Source organism: Cebus imitator, unplaced genomic scaffold (genome assembly GCF_001604975.1).
Source record: "Cebus imitator isolate Cc_AM_T3 unplaced genomic scaffold, Cebus_imitator-1.0 Scaffold106, whole genome shotgun sequence".
Taxonomy (NCBI): domain Eukaryota; kingdom Metazoa; phylum Chordata; class Mammalia; order Primates; family Cebidae; genus Cebus; species Cebus imitator.
Window position 1 is genome coordinate 4403455 of NW_016107421.1, and position 23029 is coordinate 4426483.

Genomic DNA, 23029 nt, shown 5'->3' on the forward strand with positions numbered 1-23029 from the left:
GCACTTCCACAATTGCTTCTCACTCCTGCCTCACCTCTCCTCAGACAGCTTTGTGAAACAAGGGTCATTCAGACCTGAAGCAGAGGACCAAGACCCCAGGAAGCTGCAGGTTGCTGACGGCCAGATAAGTGGGCATGTTCTGGAAGAGACGCCCACCCGGACTCTACCGCCTCAATCGTGTTTCCTGTGCTTAGGCCCCCAGTTCCCACTGGGTGCCATGTTCTCTAGACTCTGCAGATGAGGCTAAGTTTAAGGAGATGGCCAAAAGAGCCTCAGGAGCTGTGACAGCCCAAGGAGGATAAAAGAAAAATAAATCTCAGAACCCCAAAATTACTAAGCCAAAGAAAAGGTCAAGCTGGGAACTGCATTGGACAGAACTGTCTCCCATTGTATTCCTAATAAGACAGCTACAAAGTTTTTTGTTTTTGTTTTTGTTTAAGCTACATACCTCCCTCACAATCTGCCCCCAGAGAAATTCCTTATGGACAAGGGACAGACAGAACTGAAAGTCATCCCTCTGCTCACGGAAGACAAAGACATATCCAATTGCTTCCTCAGCCCTATTTTTCACTAAGCCTAACTAAGGCAAAGGTGACTGTTCTGTAAACTGTATTCAGTGAAAGGCTAATCAGAGACTCAAAAGAATGCAACCTTGAAGCCCCCTCCCCTGCCTCGAGNACACACACACACACACACACACACACACACACACGAATAAAAAGAACAGAGCTATCGGGACCAAAAGCAGCTTAAGGAAGAGGAGTCTCAGAACCAGTAAGCTGAGCCCATGGCCTTGGCCTGGCTTGCTTGCAAGCCCAGAGCCTTCGGAAGCAGTTTCCTTGCCTCATTCACTCCCACTGCCTGGCTGTCTCAGTGGATATGGCCCAAAGAGATTGCACAGATTTCGCAGTCACCCATAATGAGACTTGAGAGAGTAGGTGGGTGCTGTGCCTGGAATAAGCTGGGCTGGCGACCCTGGAGGGGAGTTGCAGGAGGACAGCCATGGAGCACAGCCATGGCGGCACCCTGAGGACATTGGTCTGGGGCTCGGATTCCCTTCCTTCCACCCTGTACTATCCCTGGCAGGGTGCAATTGAAGAAGGATAATTGTCAAAGGCCTTAGCAGTGAATCACACTGCAATATACATTCTCATTCCCCACCTGCAGCCAAGGCCCAGGCAAACTTACCCTTCGGCCTCTGATGCCTTTGGGTCCTGGTGCTCCATCTAGCCCAGGCTGGCCGGGGTTACCCTGGGAAGAAAGCCATGAAGTGGCATAGTAAGGTCTGGAACAGAATATCTCACTGAGGGTCCCTGGGGCGGGACCTCCAGGGAACGTGTGAGCCACATTTTCAAGGGCAGCCAAGTGGTTAGCTTTGATTCACTTTGCCAGTGGTTTGCTAGTATATTTGTGGTATTTACAGATAAATCTTCATTTACTTAATTGGTCATGATGCTATCATATAGGTTATAGCATTTCACAGCTTACAGAGTACTTTGATTGCAGTGTGCTATTAAAATCTCATAAGCATCAGGAAAAGTAAGTACTGTCACCTCCACTTGACAGATGAGATAGTGCTTTAGGGAAGGACAGGTCTTTCTTAGGGTAGCCCAGTTAACTGAGTGGCTGACCCAAGACTAACGCCAAGATAATCTGATTCTCAGTCCATGGACATAACAGAGTAATCCCAAAATCATGATGATGCTTCACTGGCCAAGGATTATTTACCTTTGGTCCTGGGTATCCAGGGAATCCCCTTTCTCCCTATAAAAGATAAATCATTATTTAAATACTTGGTTATAATTTAAATTCATCTAAAATAAATTGACCTTGAAAGAAGGAAACATCTGCAGAGTCATCAAAACAGTCACTCAAACACAAAAACAATTTTTAAAGAAATAATTCTTTTAAAATGCAACACATCAGAAGTTGTCCTTGGAGAATCCTTGGCAGATACGTACTTTTTTGCCCCTGCGTCCTTCGCTGCCAACTCCGTCTCTCCCATCATCTCCCTAAGAGTAGGAAAGAGATGTTACTGCCAGTCGCCATGTCTGTCACACCATAACCACCGTCTCTGCCCTGCTGCTGCCCTGAGAAGTGGATCCTTGGGCTCCTGATGTGTTTCCAGACTAAGGTGCAGGAGTAGGAACACTTGCTCCAGTCCCATCCAAGTGTGAACAAGACCATTCCTGCAGGCAGTGGGCTCAAAGGACTCCCATGGCAAAATGGTGCTGGCAGACTCACATAGAACGGGCTGCTGGTAGCTTTCTGTAAAGATTCTGTTTGGATGTAGAATATAAGACTCGTCAACCCCTGGAATCTTAGAATTGACAGGAATTCTTGATGAATCATCAAGATCCCTCAATTCTATGTATCCATGAGTCTTTGATTCTACTTCAAAACAAGAACACTGAACTCCCTCTCTCAGGCCCAGGTCATATTCCCCCTCCCCATACCCCTTCACGTCTTTCCAAGCCATCACCCCTAGGCTCCCTCCTTTCCAACACCTCCCCCAGCATGCCCAGATCTGTTCGTGTTGCTCTCTCATGTGTAGCATTCAGAACTGGGCATCATTAATTATTCCAAAAGAATCAGAAGAACTATGTGAATTATTCGTTACTACCTCTAAAATATGTAGGAGCTTGCCACTAGTTAATTTACAGTTTTAAACAGATATCAACAACTAGATTCCTGCTGGCCCAAAGTAATGGAGACAGAATCAGGAAAAGATTTCCTTCAATAGTTTGAATAGACTTGAAAGTCCCTGTGCTTCTGAGACTAACAGTAATACAAACAGATTTGTTATTAAACTTTAGTTACTTGAATAGAAAAAAATGCAAGAAAGAAAAATATTTTAAAACTTGAGATTAAGTGTTTAGGTGTCATGACTCATTTCGGAAAAAATCACAATGGACTGTAGATTTCTTTATTCTTTTGTAATGTAGAAATATACGTTACAAAATTATTGTTGGTGAGTTGTTGGGATGTTTTTAAATAGCATTCAAAAAATGAGTTACTGAGGTAATAATTTCTATTCCTAAGATGTCTCACTCAAAAGAAATTGTTTCAATCTGGATTGAGGCCTAATCAAATCCAATTCCATTTTAACTCAAAAGACATTTACTTCTTTGAAGAAAAGCTTCATCTAGTTATGCTGCAAAGCATTTGAAGGTGGTTTAAGCTTCATTAGCCTCTACATTCCCTTGTATCAGGAAAAACACAGAGGAAAACAATGTCTCTACCCACTGCCCACCCCACCTCTCTACCCCTGCCAATAAAATTTGTTAAATTAATTTGCTGTGGATAAGCTGCAAGTTTCACTATTTGCAGCTGTATCCCCAATAATACAAGAAGCAAGGCTCATCTCTATTTGGAACCCTCTCCTGGCTTCCTGCACCTTCCAGCAAAGAGCTGGCAACAGCCTGGCCCCAAGTGTGCTGTGACCTTACCGTCTCCCCACGAGGGCCACGGGTCCCGATTCCTCCTTTTGGTCCTGGCTCTCCGGGCTCACCCTAGACATGAGAAACACGACTGAGACCCTGTGGCCTGAGGCCGGCTTATGCTGGGATGCCAAGCCCTGCTTTTGCTCTAGATAAGCGGGCTGCAACCTGCTGACTTTACCTTTGAGATTTTAGTAAAATTATTTCCTAAATTGCAACATTCATGTGCAATTTAGAAATGTATTTGAGTGCAGTCACTCAAATACAAAAACAATTTTTAAAGAAATAATTCTTTTAAAATACAACACATGAAAAGTTGTCCTTGGAGCCTGGAAAAGAATCTAGGAAGGCTTGTTTTCGTCCTTTCCACCAGCGTGGCATGGGGGCCAGGCTGATGAGAAGGGAGAGTAACAGCTGGGAGAAGGGGGCATTGAGTCCGGCGTAAAACCCAACACCACCCTCCAGGCAGACCGCCATCCAGGCAGACGAGTTCCTGGATTCACAGGAACTCGTTTCATTGACAGAAAACATGCAGTGTTTTCAGATTGGTTATGACAAATTTTAATTTATCTCAAAGCTGAGAGAAAGGAGGTTCTCGGGCAGCTTCACAGAGCAGACTTGCTGTTATCAGAACAGTCAGGGTCGGGTCTCTCGGATGATCTAAATGTGATTAGCTGAGCTGCTGTACATGCACTGCCCATGTTTAAAGACTGCTTGTTCCATATTATACTGCAGCTGTGCCAAGCACTGCCCGGCTGCTGATGGCTCAGAGTGGGCTGCCCTATTGGCGCAAAGCAAGCAAAGGAGGAGCAGATAACCCACCAATTGATGGAGGGCTGTGGCCAGGAGAAAGCCAGCCCTCTGAGCGGGGGCGGTTGGTGGCAGAGATGGTAGTGGGGATTATGGTGGCAATTGTTGGGGGACAATGATCCCACTGGCCAAGCCAGTGATCAACAGGGGGGGCTGGAGTGGGAACCAGCAGTACTGAAGAGGAGGGACAGACAGACAGGCAAAAGAGGGAGAGAAGGTGTGCGCACCTGGCTGGCCCCTGTCCTCAGGAAAGCGCTACCTTTCTCAAGACCTACCTTTCTTCCCAAGGGACCCGCTCTGCCACGTTCTCCAGGAGCACCGGCGGCACCTCCGCTTCCCTGGAGCAGAAGGGGACGAATGTGTCAGTCAAATGGTCAACCGTCCAAGCAAAGTTGTCTCTGAAACCTGACTCACCCCTGCATGGAGGTCAGAGCCCCCGAGGGGCATGGGGCCTGTCCCGCCTGCAAATCCCAAGCACTCAGCTCTCAGCACAGGGCTACAGACTCAAATATAAACATGCACAAAAATGGCATGTGCAAATTTGAGATACGAGTATTACCTCTCAGTGCCAGTTTTCACAAAGTAATGCATGTTGCAGTTGTTAATGTACCTATCCTAGGTTCCTGACTGGATGACAAGCTCCCAGATTTTATGTGGCTGTGTTCTGTGTCCCTTTTCACACCCTCACAATGAGCACCTGGTACATATGGGTGTGTTAAAGCCTGTTAGGTAAATAGATAAACTGATAGATCAAATTAACTCTCAGAATGTGGTGCACTCTACCCAGCCCAGAAATAACCTAAAATAGATGATGAAAAAGTGCAAATGAATAAATGCTTCTGGAACTATTGGATAGCTATTTGCACAGCTTTGCATCTATACCATCTTAAATTGTTGATTAATTTGAAGTAAATGTTTTTTTATTTAAAAAAAACTCTAAAAATACATATTTATCAGCTTTCAAGCTAGAGAAGGACTTTCTAAGCAAGTTCCTTCCCACTTTCACTGTAAAGTATTTTTGCGCATTTATGTAGGAACATATTGATCTTGTTGCCAGTTTATTGGTCATTTTTTGGTAACAAATGATAGGATGCCTCCCTCAGTATCATCTCAGCCATGAGGGAAACCTGACCATGCAGTTTCATGACACCTGATCCTAGCCCAGCGATGGCAATGTGTCTCTGCTCATCGCGGCTGAAAGCTGCAATGCGGGACAACCTCCGCAGTCACAGCAAGTTTAAGGAACGTCTTCCGTGCTGAACTCAAGCGTGAACTTGAGACACTCACTATACAAAATACTTGAGCACCAGCCCTATCTCTAGGGACTTTGCCTAATCTAAGAATTCTGGGAGATTCAGATTTTCCACGATTCCATCCTTAGGTACATCCCCCGATTTCCACTCAGGACCTACACTTGGAAGGAGCAGAATTGAGACTTAAAGGCCCCCTTAAAAGCAGAATTGAGCACCAAAAAACAGAAACCCTTACTTCCTTGGGGTGAAGTAGCCAGTCACTGCATGGCCTGAGGTTAAATCCAGGGTCTGTGTTGCCAAAGAGGAGAGCTAACGGGAGCTCTGTCTACAATAGCATCATCCAAGAAACGCCCAGCCTGCTTGGCAGGTGCCCTCTGTTCAGCTAGAGAGGGGAGTGGTATTAGGACAGGCTTACCCGAGGTCCAGAGATGCCTTGTTCTCCTATCAGGCCTGGAGGACCAGCAGGACCAGGTGGGCCCTGGGGAAGGAAAAGGCCATTGTGAGTGCCAATGAGGTGACTCTCCATGAGAAGCCTCTGCATGACATCTGCCCATTCCACAGGGCTTGGAGCCTCACTTCTGCCGGCCAGAAAAGGCCTCCAAAACCCACATTTCTCCTGTTTTAGCTGCAGCAGCAGCTGCCTCAATCCAGAATGTGAATAGGCAAGTTAGCTTAAAATGTATACAAGCAACAAGCATTCAAACAGAAACTTGTACAAGAATCTTCACAGAAGCATCATTCATAATCTCCAGAAGGTGGAAACAACCCAAATGTCCATCAACCAATGAGTGGTTAACAAAGTGTGCTGTAGCCACACAGCAGAGTATGTATCCCTCCACCGCGAAAAGGGATGAAGCGCTTATATGTGCTGCAATGTGGATGAATCTCAGGAATGTGATGCTCCATGAAGCCACACACACAAGGCCGCCTAGTAAATGATTCCATTTACACAAAATGTCCAGAGCAGGCAAATCCATAAAGATAGAGAGATTCACAGTTTCCAGGGACTAGGGGTGGAGGGCAAGGGGGAGTGACTGTTCAGGACTATGGGATCCCGTTCGAGACTGTGTTTTGAACCTAGACAGAGGCGATGCTTGCACAGCACTGTGGAAGTAATAAATCCCACTGGATTGTTCACTTTAAAATGGGTAACTGTCTGTGATACAAATGCCACCTAATCATTTTTAAAAAGAACTTATCAGGATATTTGGGAAAATACAGAGGGCACACAGTCACGCAAGGAAGCACTCACCTGTGCACCTCTGGTCCCCTGCTCTCCCTCGAAGCCCGGCTGACCTGGACCGCCCTTGTTGCCCTTTGGAATAAGAGAAGATGCAGGGAGGAGTCAGGATGGTTCCTGTCAACGTCAGCTCTTTGCTCTACAGTCATTTCTGGGCCCGGGACTTGGAAAGCAACCAGGGAAAACTCAGCTCTTCCAGGGGTTACAGATGATCAAAGCAGTAACCCCAGGGCGAGACACTGAACACAGGAGCCAGCTGTCTCCCTGCACTTCCACAATTGCTTCTCACTCCTGCCTCACCTCTCCTCAGACAGCTTTGTGAAACAAGGGTCATTCAGACCTGAAGCAGAGGACCGAGACCCCAGGAAGCTGCAGGTTGCTGACGGCCAGATAAGTGGGCATGTTCTGGAAGAGACGCCCACCCGGACTCTACCGCCTCAATCGTGTTTCCTGTGCTTAGGCCCCCAGTTCCCACTGGGTGCCATGTTCTCTAGACTCTGTAGATGAGGCTAAGTTTAAGGAGATGGCCAAAAGAGCCTCAGGAGCTGTGACAGCCCAAGGAGGATAAAAGAAAAATAAATCTCAGAACCCCAAAATTACTAAGCCAAAGAAAAGGTCAAGCTGGGAACTGCATTGGACAGAACTGTCTCCCATTGTATTCCTAATAAGACAGCTACAAAGTTTTTTGTTTTTGTTTTTGTTTAAGCTACATACCTCCCTCACAATCTGCCCCCAGAGAAATTCCTTATGGACAAGGGACAGACAGAACTGAAAGTCATCCCTCTGCTCACGGAAGACAAAGACATATCCAATTGCTTCCTCAGCCCTATTTTTCACTAAGCCTAACTAAGGCAAAGGTGACTGTTCTGTAAACTGTATTCAGTGAAAGGCTAATCAGAGACTCAAAAGAATGCAACCTTTTGTCGCTTATCCACCTATGACCTGGAAGCCCCCTCCCCTGCCTCGAGCTGTCCCACCTTTTGGACGGAAGCAATGTACATCTCACACATACTGATTCATGTCTCATGTCTCCCGAAAATGTATAAAACCAAGCTGTGCCCCCACACCTTGGCCACGTGTCATCAGGACCTCCCAAGGCTGTGTCACCTTGGCAAAATAAACTTTCTACATTGATTGAGATCTGTCTCCAAAGCTTTGGGTTCACAGGAGAGAGCATTTTTTATTCCTGGACTAGGCTGCATCTGGGCTGTTTGAAGAGTCTCCCGAGGGCACTCCATGAGGCTCACCTTAACTCCAGGGGGTCCCCTTCGGCCAAAGCCACCCTGTGGAAGAAAAAGTCCCACAAACTGTAAAGGGGAGCATGGAAGGATGCTGGGCATGGGGCCTGGGGCTCTTTCAGACTTCACCCTCTTATACTTCGGTTGTTCAGGGGACCTTCCCAAGCACCCCATTGTGCCAAGAACCAGAAACCATGCCTCATCAGCCCTGGGGAAATGCGCACACACAGACACCCTTCCTCCACCTTCGTCCGGGTGCAGTTTTGCTTCCTTGCTGCGCCTGTTAATCACCCAATGGAAGTTGTGAGAATTACGGCAGACCTGCCAAGCAAAATAATGACTCCTTTTGGCTGCACGATCCCAGCCAGTTTCAAATGAGGAATGTGAAAAGGGAATGTCAACCTGTCTATTTTTCTTCCATTTTCCCAACTGTAGTGAGAAGTCATGAAATACATTAATTATAATGGAAGGGAGTCCCAAGTTCTCCAAGTGATCCTGGCCAAACACAACACACACTCGGTTAAGTAAAGTGTCTGAAGTGCGCACATGTGCACCTAAAAGTCTAGTACTTAGGTAGTGCTCACAGCTTGGCAACATCTCCCTGGATGCTCCAGAGGTGACCTTAAGTTCAAACATGTGGGCTTACTGCACAAGTCATCCATTAATTTCCACCTCAAAATTGTTTCCTCGGCAGTGGAAAGGTTTGGGGTGGGACTGCATGAAAGTCCTAGGCTGTCTTTGCAAAGTGAGGGTTCGTGTTGCAAAGACTGTGATGGACTAGCTCTGTTGTGGGGCTCGGCCACCTGCTTGGCCAACCTAAGAACCTCACTCTTCCTTCCAATGGACCAGCCCAGTGATCTGGAGTGATCAGTTTGCCATTATTTGCTGTAGTGCCACCTGCTTCAATGGAAGATCTTGGCCACCTTCCGTGGAAAATTTGAAGGAAAAGGACACTCTTCTCCTCCACAAAGCAACAGTCTGGCCTGGCCCCTCCCAAAAGAGACATCCTAGAGCTCCATGGGAGCCCACCAGCACTCAGTGATACATTACTCAGGCCGCAGGCGACCTGCAGAGACTCTAAACGGGGGGATGTAGGCATGCCAAAGCCCAGTGGGAAGGACACATTTCAGCTTGGCCTGAGCCTGGCACTGTGGTCCTAAGGGAAGGGATAGCAGGCCATTAGGCCAGTCCTTATCCTGCCACAAAAGGCAGAACTGGGTCCACAAGATCCTGTGATTGTAACCGAATTCAAATCCAGTTTCTACCTTGTGTGTAGAATTTAAATTAATCTCATGAACTGCTCAATTTTAAATCATTTCATGAAACCAAGTTTTAACTCTGCTTACACGCTGAGCTGTGATAGCCCATTGTAACATTTGATGAGCATTTCTTCTTTTTCATTATATAGGTTCTTTTTCATTATATAGCATTATTCAAAAATAATGCTCACTTCCAAGCAGTTGATCCAGGTCTTCAAAACGTATTAAAAATAAGTAAATAAATAGTGCTCAAACTTTTAAAAATTGTATTTTCAAAATTCCTATTTTCTTCTGAATTTTCTTTCTTTTTCTTTCTTTTCTTTTGAGATTGAGCCTCGCACTGTTGCCCAGGCTGGAGTGCAGTGGTGCAATCTTGGCTCACTGCAACCTCTACCTCCCAGGTTCAAGTGATTCCCCCACCTCAGCCTCCCGAGTAGCTGGGATTACAGGTGCATACCACCACACCTGACTAATTTTTGTATTTTTAGTAGAGAAGGGTTTCACCATGTTGGCCAGACTGGTCTTGAACTCCTGACCTTGTGATCCACCCACCTCTGCCTGCCAAAGTGCTGGGATTACAGGCATAAGCCACTGTGCCCAGCTTCTTCTGAATCTTCAAAGCAAAGTGATGCCCACATTCCTTTATTTGATTTTGGTGAGTTGCTCCTTTTGAAAGCCCCTCGCCCCAGCATACTCTACTGGCCCTAGTGCTAGGGCCGGGCCGAACGTGCTGCTGCCCCTTGGGACATGGCTGAGGGCCCAGTTCCCAGCACCAAGCCCCAATTTGCAGCCTTTGTGCTCTGTTCATTTCTAAGCAGATACCTCTTCTAGGTACCCACTAGCATCCTGAACAACTTCTGAGGGTTAACAAACTTCTACACCACTGCCTCCCTGAGCAGGGGTCTTCTCCCAGCTGCAAGGCACATGTTGTCTGTGCCCAGGGACCCTAGAAACTTTTGGATGGCTTCAGAAAGATCATCCACATCACTCTGACTTTAGCATTTCTTCAACAAGACTGAGGATTAGGCATATAAGGAAATATTCTGCTACAGACATCTCTGAAATGTCTTGAAATTACAAGATGCAACACACCAGAAACGAAACAAATCTCCTTTTGTTATTTCACTTATGGCAGCACACAAAAAAAAAAAAACCCACAGATAATTACAAAAGCAACAAATCTACAACCCCCCCCCCCTCAGTATTAGTATTTCCATTTAGGTTTCTTAAATATTTAGTTGGATCAAACCCAGCCAGATATCTGAAAGCAGCAAATATATTATTTTTAAATCAGTATGATTTTGGGGAGAGCAAGGATTAGGGAGAGAGAAGAGACGAGGCACCAAGTAAATTATAAGAATGAAAACAGATTGGAGAACAACTGTTTCAGAAAGCCTTTTACATTCCCTCAGTGAAGAGCTGCGGAGAAACTGCGCACACGTAATGTCGGGCAGGTCTTATGACACTAAGTAACACCACAGAGCCCCCCCAAAGGCCTAAAGGCACTCACATTCTTCCCAGTTTCTCCAGGTCCTCCAGGTACTCCATCTCTCCCTGGGACACCCTGGTGTGGGGGAAAATTAGCATGAGATTCTCATCTGCAGAGAAGAATGTTGCACAAGACATTGCAGGGAAAGGGACCGATTCACACAGGAAGAGCCTGTCTGCAGGAGGGCAGGTGCACACTTCTAGGATGCACTGGACTTCAGTACGCTCCCACCTCTACAAGACTTAGGCTTAACAAGCACCTTCTGTAAATATCTAAGGTGCACAGATTCTTCTAAGAAGCCCCATGGGTTGCTCTGGTTCGCCACAGAGACTCCCTTCACGGGGACTCTGCTCCTAATCTTAGGCTACTCTGCAGTGTTAAAGGCCATGTCTTTGGCCTCTGTGTCTGCTGATGGGCTGAGGAGCGTGTCCTTTCTCTGGCCTCAGCACAGCAAGAGTCTAGGAATGTTCAGCGCCTTACCACGGGGCCAATGTCACCGGTTTCTCCTTTGGGTCCTCTCTGCTGGCTGTCTTGTCCTGGGTTACCCTGAAAATGGCATGGGAAAGGGAAATGAGCCACATACACAAGGAAAGCAGCTGCCACTGAACTGGGTGGTCAGGGAAACATTAGCAAGGACCTGCATGCAAGGCTCCAAGGGACAAGCCGTTTGGCCACAGCCCATCCAGGTAACATCCATGCAGCCCCCACAGAACCCAATCACAGGATCAACGAGGCACTCTTAGCCTCAAACAATGGGGCAGTGGTTCTTCCCCAGGGAGGAGGACACCCCAGGCTCACTCTCGCTTATCCTTGGCCACAGAGGCAGAATGTGCTGGAGGAGGAGGCTAGCTTGCAGTGGTCATTTGCTTAAAGGTTCTACAGAGCCACAAAATGGGAAAAGCTGCAAACTTCTCTCTTTTCTAAAAGCAAATTTAAAGCACCCTGATACCACGTTGTTGGGAACTTCTCAGATCTTTGTATAACCGAACTCGCAAATGATTATCTTCTTAGCAAGAGAACAAATGCATCTCCCGAAACCCCAAAATTGCAAGAAAAGAATATTTTATCAACATATTGTAAAGCAATTTCAAAAGCAGAATTCTTCCTTTCATCCACTCTCCCCACAGCCCTCCTCCTCAGCCTCGGGTCTGAAATCATCAGTAAAGAAATCGTTACCGGGTCCCCTCGAATCCCAACGTCTCCTCTTTCTCCTTTCTCTCCTCGAGGTCCTTTATCACCCTAAAGAAGAAGCACAGGTGGATGCTAAAAACTAGAGGTTTCCATTTTTATCTCACACTACAAATCACATTCTTCAATTCATAAAGCATAACTAGAACCGTGCTTACAATTTACTCATTCGCCGTGAAGGCAAATTCGCTTCCACATATTCTTTATTCATTCAGTTAATCCATGAATATCTATTGGGGACTCACTTTGTGCCAGGCACTGGAGATTTATTTATAACAAAACAAACTCAGTTTCTGGCCTATGGGACGTGATCTCCAGACAAGAAAATGTGCTGTAATGTGTCAGAGCTGAGAGGGGATATCACAGGCGCACCTACCGGGGAAGTCAGGGAAGGCTGTCTGTAGGAAGTGGGCTTGACATACATGAGGATAGGAAATAACTATTCCCTAAATGAAATGTTAATAGTCTTTCCATAATAGCAGCACTGTGGAAATACACCTACCCTTCTTCCAGGATTCCCTTTCTCTCCAGAAGAACCAGGCAATCCTTTGTCTCCCTGCCAAAGACAAGGATTAGAGGTCATATCCGTTGCAATTTCTATCATAGGCTGAGTTGTTAGTTTCTGGAACCTTCTGAACCAAAAGCAGTTTGGACTTAAAGTAAAATCACTTACCTCTTCACCATCCAGACCATCCAGTCCGATTTCCCCAACTTCGCCCTGAGAGGGAATGGGGCAGACAGGTAAGTCTAGAAGGCTATTCTGGCAAAGGAAAAAGTGAGAAATACCGGGAGAGCGGAGAGCTTTCCATTTATGAAACAAAACCAAGCTTGCGTACCTTCTCTCCTGGGAATCCCCGAGAGCCCTGGAAGGCAAGAGGACAGGGGAAGCATGAGCTCTTCCTGCAGGGCTGGCCCCCCAGGGAGAAGAGGCCAAGGGCTGTTCCCCCACTCCACCCCATCTGAATGCTGCAGTGTCTGAAAATTTAATATTAGAATTCCACCCCTTTGGATTCCTCTCTCACCACCACGTGCGGTATTTTAAACCTAAAACCGGAACTGAATGCTTGGGTGGTCTTGGCTCCTTGGGGGGTGGGGAGGCAAAACCCAGGACAAGGAGCTGACTTTCCAGGCAGAGGCTGACTTTACAGCTCTGCAGCCCTTCCCTTCTGCACCTGCCTTCAAACTTCAGCAAACAGAGAAGCAAGTTCACCAGCCTTTAACCCGGCTGCCATCCCCCTACTCCACTCCCTTCCCCGGCTGCTCCCACGGTCCAAGGCCAGGGCCACGGGCACCAGCCTCGCCTCCACCCTGGCCCATGTTCTTTCCTTGTGAGCATTTCCTGACTGCTTCATGTTTCCATAGGAAACTATTTCTCCATTCTCAGGCTCCCCACCAGCTGCAGCCTCTGCTCCTGAACCCATCCCGCTCAGAACTGCCTTCCAATGAGAGGTCACAGGCTGCTGAATGTCGAGGTCAAGAAGCCTGGGCCAGTGGCCTCCCTCCCTGGCAGCATCTGAAGAAACCGCGAGTCACCTGACCCCTCCCCACACTAGCACACCCATCACCCACCCCTCACCTTTATTCCTCTCTGGCCTGGGCAGCCCTGGAAACCTTGAGTGCCGTTCACACCAGGCGGACCTCGCTCACCCTGTCATGAGAAACAAAGGCATTTTGCAATTTGGGGCCCCTCATCACCCTGTCTCTGCTGGGCTTGCAGCAGCGTGAAGGGCACTGTGAACAGCACGCAGCAGAAAGCAGATTTCACCATGGGAAACACTCATGTAGGCGACATGAGCCAGGGAGCCTCTTGGGCCCCTGCATGAGGCCTGGCCTGGAACCTGCAGGTCCCCTGAAGGGAATGAGATCTGAGACGGCAGCAGGGCAGACAGCACTGCCCGGTGGGCTGAGGGTGGGTGAGTCCCAGCACCGTGTCCTTGTGGGTGCTGAATCCCAAGAAGATCCCCTGGCCTGACAGCTCCTCCAGGTGATGCTTGGTCCCCAGTTCCCTGGCTGAGCCCTGCTGGGCTGGGCCGTGGTGACTGCACTGCTCTTCGTGAGCCCATCTGTCCCCTCTATCCCAGGGCTGGACCTTAATCTAGTGTCCCAAACCCCCTCAGACAGGCATCTGTCCCAGGCATTGCTCCCATGGACCCTGCCACTGGGGTCTGTCCATCCCCAAGACCCTCGGACACTGATGATCTGATCCAGCAGCATTCCCTCTGGGGACTGCCCTTAACGGGGTAAGCCCTGCAGCCCTGGTGAGTTTTTGTGCCGTGCCCCTGCCCCCAGCTCACTCCCATCTCTGCTTGCATGTCTTAACCTAGTAGACACTGGGTGCACATATCGGTGGCCCCCTGGCTCAGAAACCAATTAATCCTTCTCTCTGAAATGGTGTAAGAACAAATCCCACACTTCATGCCCACATTTGTCATACTTGGATTCTCATACTTAGACATGTGGGCAAAGTTGTTAAGAAAATTAGAAATTAATTTTTCTCCCAAAGGGAAAGCCACCTGCCACTGAATAAATGATGAAATCCACAATGCAATCCCAATGGGTAAGGAACAAGGAGGGGGTGAAATTTTAGGGACTAAAGCAATTTTTACTTACAGGTCCACCCTCATCACCAGGATAACCTCGGTAGCCATCTTCTCCAGGAATACCCTGAAACAAGGTGAAACGGGGCCTTCGTTAAACCCGGTGGTCTTTGTTCTAGCGTAAGGTCCTCTGTGGTCCCCCCTTCATTTCGCAGAGCAGCACTAAAATTCAGCATGGCTTTCCCGGTTACCGCTTGTCCCCTCACGACGCAGTGTCATGATTCTCCCTGTCAGGATCTCTTAGGCCCCTGCTCTGCCAAGAAAGCCTGTCAGTTCCTGCTGACTCAAGGCAAATGCTATGAGTTCCAGCCGCCATTCGCAGCCAGGCTGCTGTCAGGGACACCAGCTCACTTGAACGTTTTTTATGAAATGAAGAACCAAGATGTTAAAGTACAGATTATCCCGTGCGGAAGGAAGACCCTGCCTGAACCATCTTCACTGGGATGGGCCCCAGAACAGCAGCACAGGGGTTTGCCCCTCAGAGATCCTCTATCTACCATAAAGAATGGTCTCTGGTCTCCTCCTTCATCTCCATGCTCTCCTGTTAGAGAAATTACCCTACCAAAGGAATATCAGACTTCCAACACCTCATCTCAGGGGTGGGCAAGGATAAAGCCACCGTACCTTTGGCCCGATGCTGCCGATGGGCCCTCGGTCTCCCCTCTGTCCAGAGCACTTGCAGGGAACCCCACAGCAAGCTTTCTCAGCAATGTTGTCCTACAAAAAGGAAGAGAAACCAAAAATCCAGATATCAAGAAATGCCCAGCAGAAAATCACAAATATGCTTTAAAGGTCAAAATCGGATGCATGGGGATTTCATGGTGCGAGATGAAGACCCTCCAGGTGACATTTGCTGGACGACTGGCCAGCAAAGTCAGGAGGGCCCAGCTCCTGGCAGGCATGGTACGGGTGGGAAGTCACCAACAGGAAAGGAAAGAACAACCAAAGTAAGATAGATTTTATCCACAATGTCACCGCCGGCTGGACCTTATTTCTAGAAGTTTCCATCATCAAATCTTAACTGTAACTTACATATGTTCCAGTCCCAAAATGCAAAGCCAAGCAAATGGCAGATGGCCAAGACTGAGGGTGGTTCCAAAACAGAAATCCATGACCGCCCTTCTTTGGAACCATGGTGAGAGTCTTGGGATATGGTGCCAGGCCGGAAAGAGGCTTCTGGAGCAGCCACGGTGGGAGCACGCACAAGTGGTCCTGGCCTGGGAGCCACAAGCTTCTCAACTCCAGGTCACACAGATACCCTCTACATTCTCATCCCATGCGGTCCCTGACCTTATGCAGATCAGGGCATGCCTCAAATACATTTCCATCTGCTAAGCTAATGGTGGGCACATGCACTTTCTTACAATGAGCTTCCAAGAGCTTTCACTCTCTCCCATATCCCAGATTTGTGAACTAACTCAATCTACTTCCACCCAATTAAAAAAAAAAAAATCCTAATTCTGGCCCTGTGAAGAGGTAGGGAAGAAAGGAAGGAGCAGAGTCCAGTCATCCCATTCTTACAGCCACAGTCCACTCTTGCTACCACCAAAGAACCTCTGAGATCACAGCAAAGCCCCACACCTCCCAAAAGCTCCATTCCCAGTCCAAACCAGGAAGTCACTCCTCCAGCTGAGAGAGGCTGGCCCTGGGAGGATTAGGAAGCCTCTGAGGGACGCTTCATTGACTCTAAGGGAAACTAGAGAAAGCAATTAAAGCACTTCTCCACCCATAAATGGCCTTTCTTTTCCTGCATGTTCTTGTTTTTATCATGCAGGGTTTCAGATGTGCTTGACATGGTTTCCTGTTTGAGGATGGCCAATCTCGATGGCTTGCATCCCAGCGATGGTGTTAAAGGAGGCTGTTGTTAAGAGAGCAGAGGAAATGCTAAGGCCACAACCTCAGAGTGCCTAGAGCCCCCTTCCAGTTTGCTGTTTTTCCAGCGATTTGCTATTTCCATTTCCAGATTCACACATGTTATGGCAACAAGGAATTAGGTGAATTAAATAAACTTAAATATCCACCAAGGCACCCATTCCCCATTCACCTGGTGATAATTAACTTCATTCTCTTGAAATGCCAAAAATGGTGGTATCTAAACTGGTTTGTGTATACAGACATCAAAAAAACTCACAAGCTGCTCCGCTAGTTCATAATCCAAGTCCAGCAAGTTAAGCCTCAGGGGCCTGTCATACATGAACCCTCGCCCAAACTCCAGATGCATCAGATTCTCCAAGTTGGCCACTCGTTCAAGGCCCACCAGGATCAAAGCACGGACACCTGCAAAAAAAGATGCCTCACCTAGGCACGTGGGAACGGCAATGTCTTTTTTTCCTGACTACATTTTTAAAGAAAACTTCAGTGTAAAATTTAGCTTTTAACTTAAATATATTTAATCAAGTTAATTGGCTACTCTGAACAGTTGAAATACTGAAACTTTGGACTCCACTGAATAATTATTTCAGGTATGTCGAGAACTAAACCTATTACTAAAAGTAAAGGAAGTGGCATCCATGAAGTATATTCATGCGTGAGTTCTCAAACTCTGGCCTTCTGTAACGTGAGCATGCTGTGGGAAGAACTGACATACTAACACCTCCAAAATCAGATGATAGCAGTCTCATCTCCATTGCTTGGGAAAAGCAAGCTAATAAATAGAACATTCTTATGATAAATTGCACCTCTGTAAATTCTTCTTAAACCTTTGGTGTTGGCATCCACTTTCTGATAGTCAGTGCTACCAAATACCAAAGCAAGTGAACAGTCAAATACCACGTCTGACAACAGGCATGGCTGCTTTCCAGTCACCTTCTGTTTGCTACATCATTGCTTACATTATTTTCTTTGTATTATTATTAAATGTTGAACTGTGATAACTGCAAACCAAAAATAGAGCAATGTATTTTTGTTAGTAATTAATTCCTAGTTTATAGGATGAAGCTAAACAAATCAATACTTCATGATCTTTTGCAAAAGCATCATGATTTCTGCACATTCTACCACCTGAAGGGCCATAACACAGCAGTAAAGCTGTCTAAGTATTGAAGGAATTTTTGTTAGCTCCATCCCACAGCTTCAAGTGGGTGGCGAAGGGCCACGACGCCAGGAGGAAGAGCCTCCCAGGACACGCTGGTCCCTCGGGGGACTGCATTAACAGAAAAGTTTCTCTCCAGCAGAGCGGCACACCCACCTCAGCTGGATTGACTTCTCGTGTTTAGAAAGCCTTGGCACCTACCTTCTTGGCGGAGGTCGTCAGATGTTCTGTGTAAATCAGCCAGATCTCCATCTGCTCCATCAGTGAAATGAATGACCACCTGAAGACAAGAGAGCTGTCAAACCCCATGCAAACTAAAAGGAGCATCACAGACTGCTGATAGAAAACTGAGAGATTTGCTGTCTCAAAGCCTTCGTTTTACACTTAAGGAAACTGGAAACTGACGGCCAAGTTGAGGAATGATTACCCATGTTCACAGGCCTTTGATATTGCACTGAAAATTCGGGAATATATTTGAGTGCTTAATTTATTTAAAAAAAAACAAAAAAGACAAGCAGCAATGACAATAAAAGCCATTTATCTCATTCTCATATTTCTAAGATGTCGTTTTTAGAAGTCATGTGCATGTGTGCAAGCACGTGTGTGCATGTGTGTGGGTGTGTGTGGGTGTGTACATACATGCATGTGTGCATGTGTGTGCACACATGTGAGTGCATTGTACATGTGTGCTTGCATGTGTGTGGGTACACTGTGCATGTGTGGGGATGTGGGTGTACTGTGTGGGTGCGTATGTGTGCATGCATGTGTGGGTGCATGTGTGTGGGTGCCCATGTGTGCATGCAGGGTGTGTGTGTGCATGTATATACATGCATGCATGTGTGTGCGTGGGCATGGGAATATGCATATGTGCATATGTGTGCATGTGTGTGTTCATGTATAAGTAAATGTATGTATACATTGTGCATGCCTGTGTGCATGTTTGTGCATGTGTGCATGCATGTGCTTACATGTGTGTGCATGCATGTGTGGATGCATGTGTGTGCATGTGTTATGGGCTAAATTGTGTCCCCTTGAAATTTGCATGTTAAGTCCTCACCCCAAGTACCAACAGAATGGGACTGTCTTTGGAGATAGATAGGGTCTTTAAAGAGGTTAGTGAGATCATTAGAGTGGACCCTAATCCGGTATGACTGATGTTGTTTTAGGAGAAAGGACACAGACATGCACAGACAGAAGGCCATGTGGAGACACAGAGAGAAGACTGCCGCCTACAAGCCAAGCAGAGAGGACTCCAGAGGAACGGCCCTGCCAACACCTGGAGGATATCAAGCCTCCAAGGCTGTGAGAAAATAAATGTCTGTTGCAAAAGCCAGCCAGTCTGTAGTACTTAATGATCATACCCCTAACAAACTCACATGGTGTGTATGTTTACACGCTATATAGGTAAATATGTACACACATGCATGCATGCACACACACAGAGAAATCTAAGTGGAGAACATAGCTGACTCATTTAATTGGTAGGACTATAATTAAACATAAATCCATCACAAATTCAACTCACTCAAGTTTAACTACTGATTTCCAGGATTTTTTAAGAGCTCAAGTAAGACTACCACAATAAGGAAGACAGCACATGACATCAGATCAGTTAATAAATAAGGGACTTTTCCATATAGGCACTAACAACCCAGTTAAACATGCAGAGGATTTAACTTGGGGGAACAAGCTTCCTCCTTTACAGTAAAAATCTGGAAATTGCCTAGGGAGCACCTGAACAAAGGGGACTCACGGACCTTCACGCTGTCCGGCGAGGACTGTCTGAACTTGTTCTGATAGACCTTCAGCGTGTCCGCCGTGAGGACATAGGGGTGCTGGCTGCGCATGCTCCGGAACTTCTCAAGCATCTCTGGCTGGTACTCGTCAAAGTCAAAGGCCTCCACTGGCCCTGAGGGCGTGTTGGCCACCACCGACACGCGCACCGTGGGGGAGCGGCCACCACTGCAGCTGACCCTGTGCATCTGGCTGATTCTGTTCAAGATGGCATCCACCTTGGACTCAAAGCCCTTCTGGGCCACAAATACATTCTGGTCTCTGGAACCATCAAACCCCAGAATCACATCCAGATTACAAGCTGGAAAGGAGAAATACAGGTAATGAGCTCTAAGATGAGGCCGGGAAATGAACTCTACCTACACCAGCAACAGGGACAACCCAGGCAGAGGACCAGGGCATCACACTCAAGTGTAAAATGAGATGCTGTGTGTGTGAGCTTTGAGAAGCAATTTGATCTACCCCTCTCACAGAGAGAAACGAGGATCACTGTTAGATGCCAAATTATAAGCTATTTTTAAAAGTTGGCTTTTTTGGTGTTGTTAATTAACTTTCATGTGACAATACACCATCTGTGTTTAGATGTGTCCCAACTTTGTGCTTTAAATTAAAAGCGCTTGAAAACCAAATACTCTAATCTCAAATACTTGATCTAATAAATCTATAATTAGATACAGGAATCAATAAATCTGAATTGCTTGAGGGATTAAAGAATGGAGAGAAAACTAAATCTTATAAAAGCAAGGTACAATAGACTTCTTCTCTTATCTTGGAAGAACACCCTATGGTAGCAGTGAGGTGGGTGTCAGGACCAGTTCAGGTGGGTAAAAGTAAATGTGCGAAGCAACCAAATGCCAAAGGACTCCAGAGGTCAGCGCTGGGGACCAGACAGTTAAAGAGGCACAAGCCTCAACAGGAAAGGGTGGAAAATATGCACAGAATGGGAGTTACCTCTGGCAACGTCGGTCACACCAGGGCACAAGGTTTCGTGCATCGCATCGTGCAGAGTTTCCAAAACTTGCTCGCTCAGTTCGGACAGCTCCTGGACGTTGCCCACACGGAACGCTGTGGCACTGTTAGATGCTATCTTTCCGACCTCCTCCGAGTCGATATTCCTCACACCAACAGCAAACACTTTGACCCCCCTCTGGGTGAGGGCCAGGCTCACATGCTGCGCATCTTCCACTGACTTTCCTCCCGTGACCACGAAGGCAATCTGAGGGACGCGCTGCTCCAGGCGGCTGCCCGCCTCGGGCACAAAGTGGTTCACCCGCAGGTGCTCCAGGCCCACCCTGGTGTTGGCATGTCTGCCCCCTTTGTAGACCACTTTGTTGATGGCGTCGATGATCTGCCTCTTGGTGGAGAAGTCCCTCAGGAAGAATTCGTCGGTGGGGTCAGAGTTATACTGGACCAGCCCCACTTGGATGGAGTCACCGTCTTCATAAACTGTGTCCACGATTTCAGACACAAAACGAAGCACTTCCTGGAAACTGTCCCGCCTGAAGTTGATGGATCCATCCAACAGGAACACAATGTCTGCTTTCTTCTTCTCTAGAAGTGATCAAAGTGAAAATAAGCAGAGATTGAGTTTCCAGGCCCAGGACATAACTACACAAAAGGTAAAATTAAATAACTGAAATAAGACTTTTCTAATAAGTTATTCATAGTAAAACCTTCACTCAAATCCATGCCTCTCTAATCTCCAGTTCCTGAATTTGCAGCTCCCAAAAATGCTAAATACAAGGTGAGTGAGAAATCATCTAAACAAGAAGGAGAAAAATTATTTGATATCACACTCTGTGAAAACTCAGTGACAGAGAACTTCAGTTATCCCATGCAAAATGGCATTGTGACGAGAATTCAATAGGAACCTGGCTTTGGCATCTGTGAGCTCAGGTATTTTAGGAAATGCCACTAGACACTCCCTCTGTGGTCAAAAATTTAAACAGTGCCTGGAAGTGGAGAGAGGTGTGTTAGAGGCAGGGCAAGGAAGAACCGGGAGAAACAGATTGGAAAATAGCCTTTGGAGGATGATCTGAGAGCTTTGTAGGAGCCAGCTGAAAATCAGTGGTGTGGTGGGTAATCTCTTGATTATAATCAAGCGATTGAGATTGAAGTACAGAGGAGGAAGTACTGAAGACAGTGTGAGGGATGTGAGATGTGCCACAGGCAGCCAGGAGGGGAGCAGTGAGCTAGGGAAACAGACATACGGCTCCCTCTTGGAGAACAAACCCTAATGGTTTGCTTCAGATGTCTACATTGTGCCTGCCTGGAGGAGGGGTAAAGAAAAATATGGGCTGGTGGAGAGATCCGCTTTGTTCCCGTAGCCCCAAACCTAAGAACCAGGAGCACAGGGTAGTAGCTGAGGTGGACGGCTGCATGTCCTCCCGGGAAGTGCTCCCTGACTGTCCCTCTGGGGCAAGGAATGAGGGGACCGGGACTATGGTGGGCATCTGGCCACTGGGCATGGGCCAACTTCAAAGTCATGTTTAGTGGAGCATGGACTGGGTGATTTCAAAGATGCCATCCTATTCTGAAAGCCAATGAGTTTGTAATTAATTAATTCAATGTAACATCATAGGACCCTTCAATGGGGCTATGATCAGTCTCAGGAGTGATGGAAGATCAACAATATGATTCCCTCTGCAATTTCAATGGAACTACTTTTCCAGAATTTAATTTCTAATATTATCTGCAGAAACAACCTTGAGAGGGGAAACGTATTAAAAACGACTACTGATTACTTCTTTAATTAAAAAAATGTTGATGTCACACTCTATAGTCTTGGGTCACACAGCACATACCTGGCAGTGAAGGAGATGGGATGTCCACCCCAGGAGGTGCAGGAGTGGCTGCGGAGGGTGCAAACGAGTTCATGATCCTTTCTTCTATGTTGGGAAGGTCTCTGAACTCTCGCACTGTGAAGACCAGTCTGGGGTCATTGGTGATGGTCTGCAGCTCTGTTCTGTCGATGTTCCGGTCTCCTACCCCTAAACTCACAATTCCCGAGGAACGGATCACCTGGGCAAACCTGGACACGTCATCCTGGGATTTTCCGCCCAGGACCAGGACCAGGTGTTGGGGCACCCCGTCTTCTATGCGGCTCCCCGCAGACTTAACAAAGAAATTTCTCGCCACAAATTCCAGAGCCTTGCCAGTGTTCAGTGGAGACCCCCCTCTGAGCCTCAGGCGCCGTATGGCCTCCAGCACTGGGACCTGGGATCTGTAGGTCTTCAGGTAGAATTCTGGGAAGACATCATTGCTGAACTGCACAACTCCAACTCTCACTTTACTGGGGCCAATGTTGAGTCTTCGAACAATCCTGATAACAAAATCTCGAATATGTGCAAAGCCCTCGGACCTAACGCCCTCAGAGCTGTCGATCAGAAAGACGATGTCTGCAGCATCGCCCTCAACTGCTGCCGAGCAAAGAAGAAAAAGGGAAACGTTCAGTGTGAAAGTAGGTATGCACTTTGCACCATAATCTTAATCAACCTTAAAATTACATCCCAAGATGCATGTGTTCTTTGTATCTTGGGCCTTTTGGGGTTTTTTTGTTTGTTTTCCATTTATTTATTTTATTGCATTTTAGGTTTTGGGGTACATGTGAAGAACATGCAAGGTTGCTGCATAGGTACACACGTGGCAGTGTGATTTGCTGCCTTCCTCCCCATCACCTACATCTGGCAT

The 23029-nt window shown here is 47.1% G+C and overlaps 1 protein-coding gene across 1 annotated transcript in view; it reads right to left on the minus strand.

Annotated features, from left to right (window-relative positions):
• Window positions 1–23029, minus strand: part of COL6A3 (collagen type VI alpha 3 chain) — a 98769-nt gene that overhangs the window by 30827 nt on the left and 44913 nt on the right. The window contains exons 10-31 of the mRNA XM_017537744.2: window positions 22144–22758; window positions 20291–20890; window positions 19303–19640; window positions 17747–17825; window positions 16646–16791; window positions 15139–15231; window positions 14528–14581; window positions 13494–13565; window positions 12754–12780; window positions 12591–12635; window positions 12420–12473; window positions 11906–11968; window positions 11210–11275; window positions 10751–10804; window positions 7991–8026; window positions 6756–6818; window positions 5919–5981; window positions 4526–4588; window positions 3450–3512; window positions 1962–2012; window positions 1729–1764; window positions 1189–1251 (exon numbers count right to left, since the gene is read on the minus strand). Of these exons, the coding sequence (XP_017393233.1) occupies window positions 1189–1251; window positions 1729–1764; window positions 1962–2012; window positions 3450–3512; window positions 4526–4588; window positions 5919–5981; window positions 6756–6818; window positions 7991–8026; window positions 10751–10804; window positions 11210–11275; window positions 11906–11968; window positions 12420–12473; window positions 12591–12635; window positions 12754–12780; window positions 13494–13565; window positions 14528–14581; window positions 15139–15231; window positions 16646–16791; window positions 17747–17825; window positions 19303–19640; window positions 20291–20890; window positions 22144–22758 (2744 nt within the window). The remainder of the gene's footprint in view (window positions 1–1188; window positions 1252–1728; window positions 1765–1961; window positions 2013–3449; window positions 3513–4525; window positions 4589–5918; window positions 5982–6755; window positions 6819–7990; window positions 8027–10750; window positions 10805–11209; window positions 11276–11905; window positions 11969–12419; window positions 12474–12590; window positions 12636–12753; window positions 12781–13493; window positions 13566–14527; window positions 14582–15138; window positions 15232–16645; window positions 16792–17746; window positions 17826–19302; window positions 19641–20290; window positions 20891–22143; window positions 22759–23029) is intronic.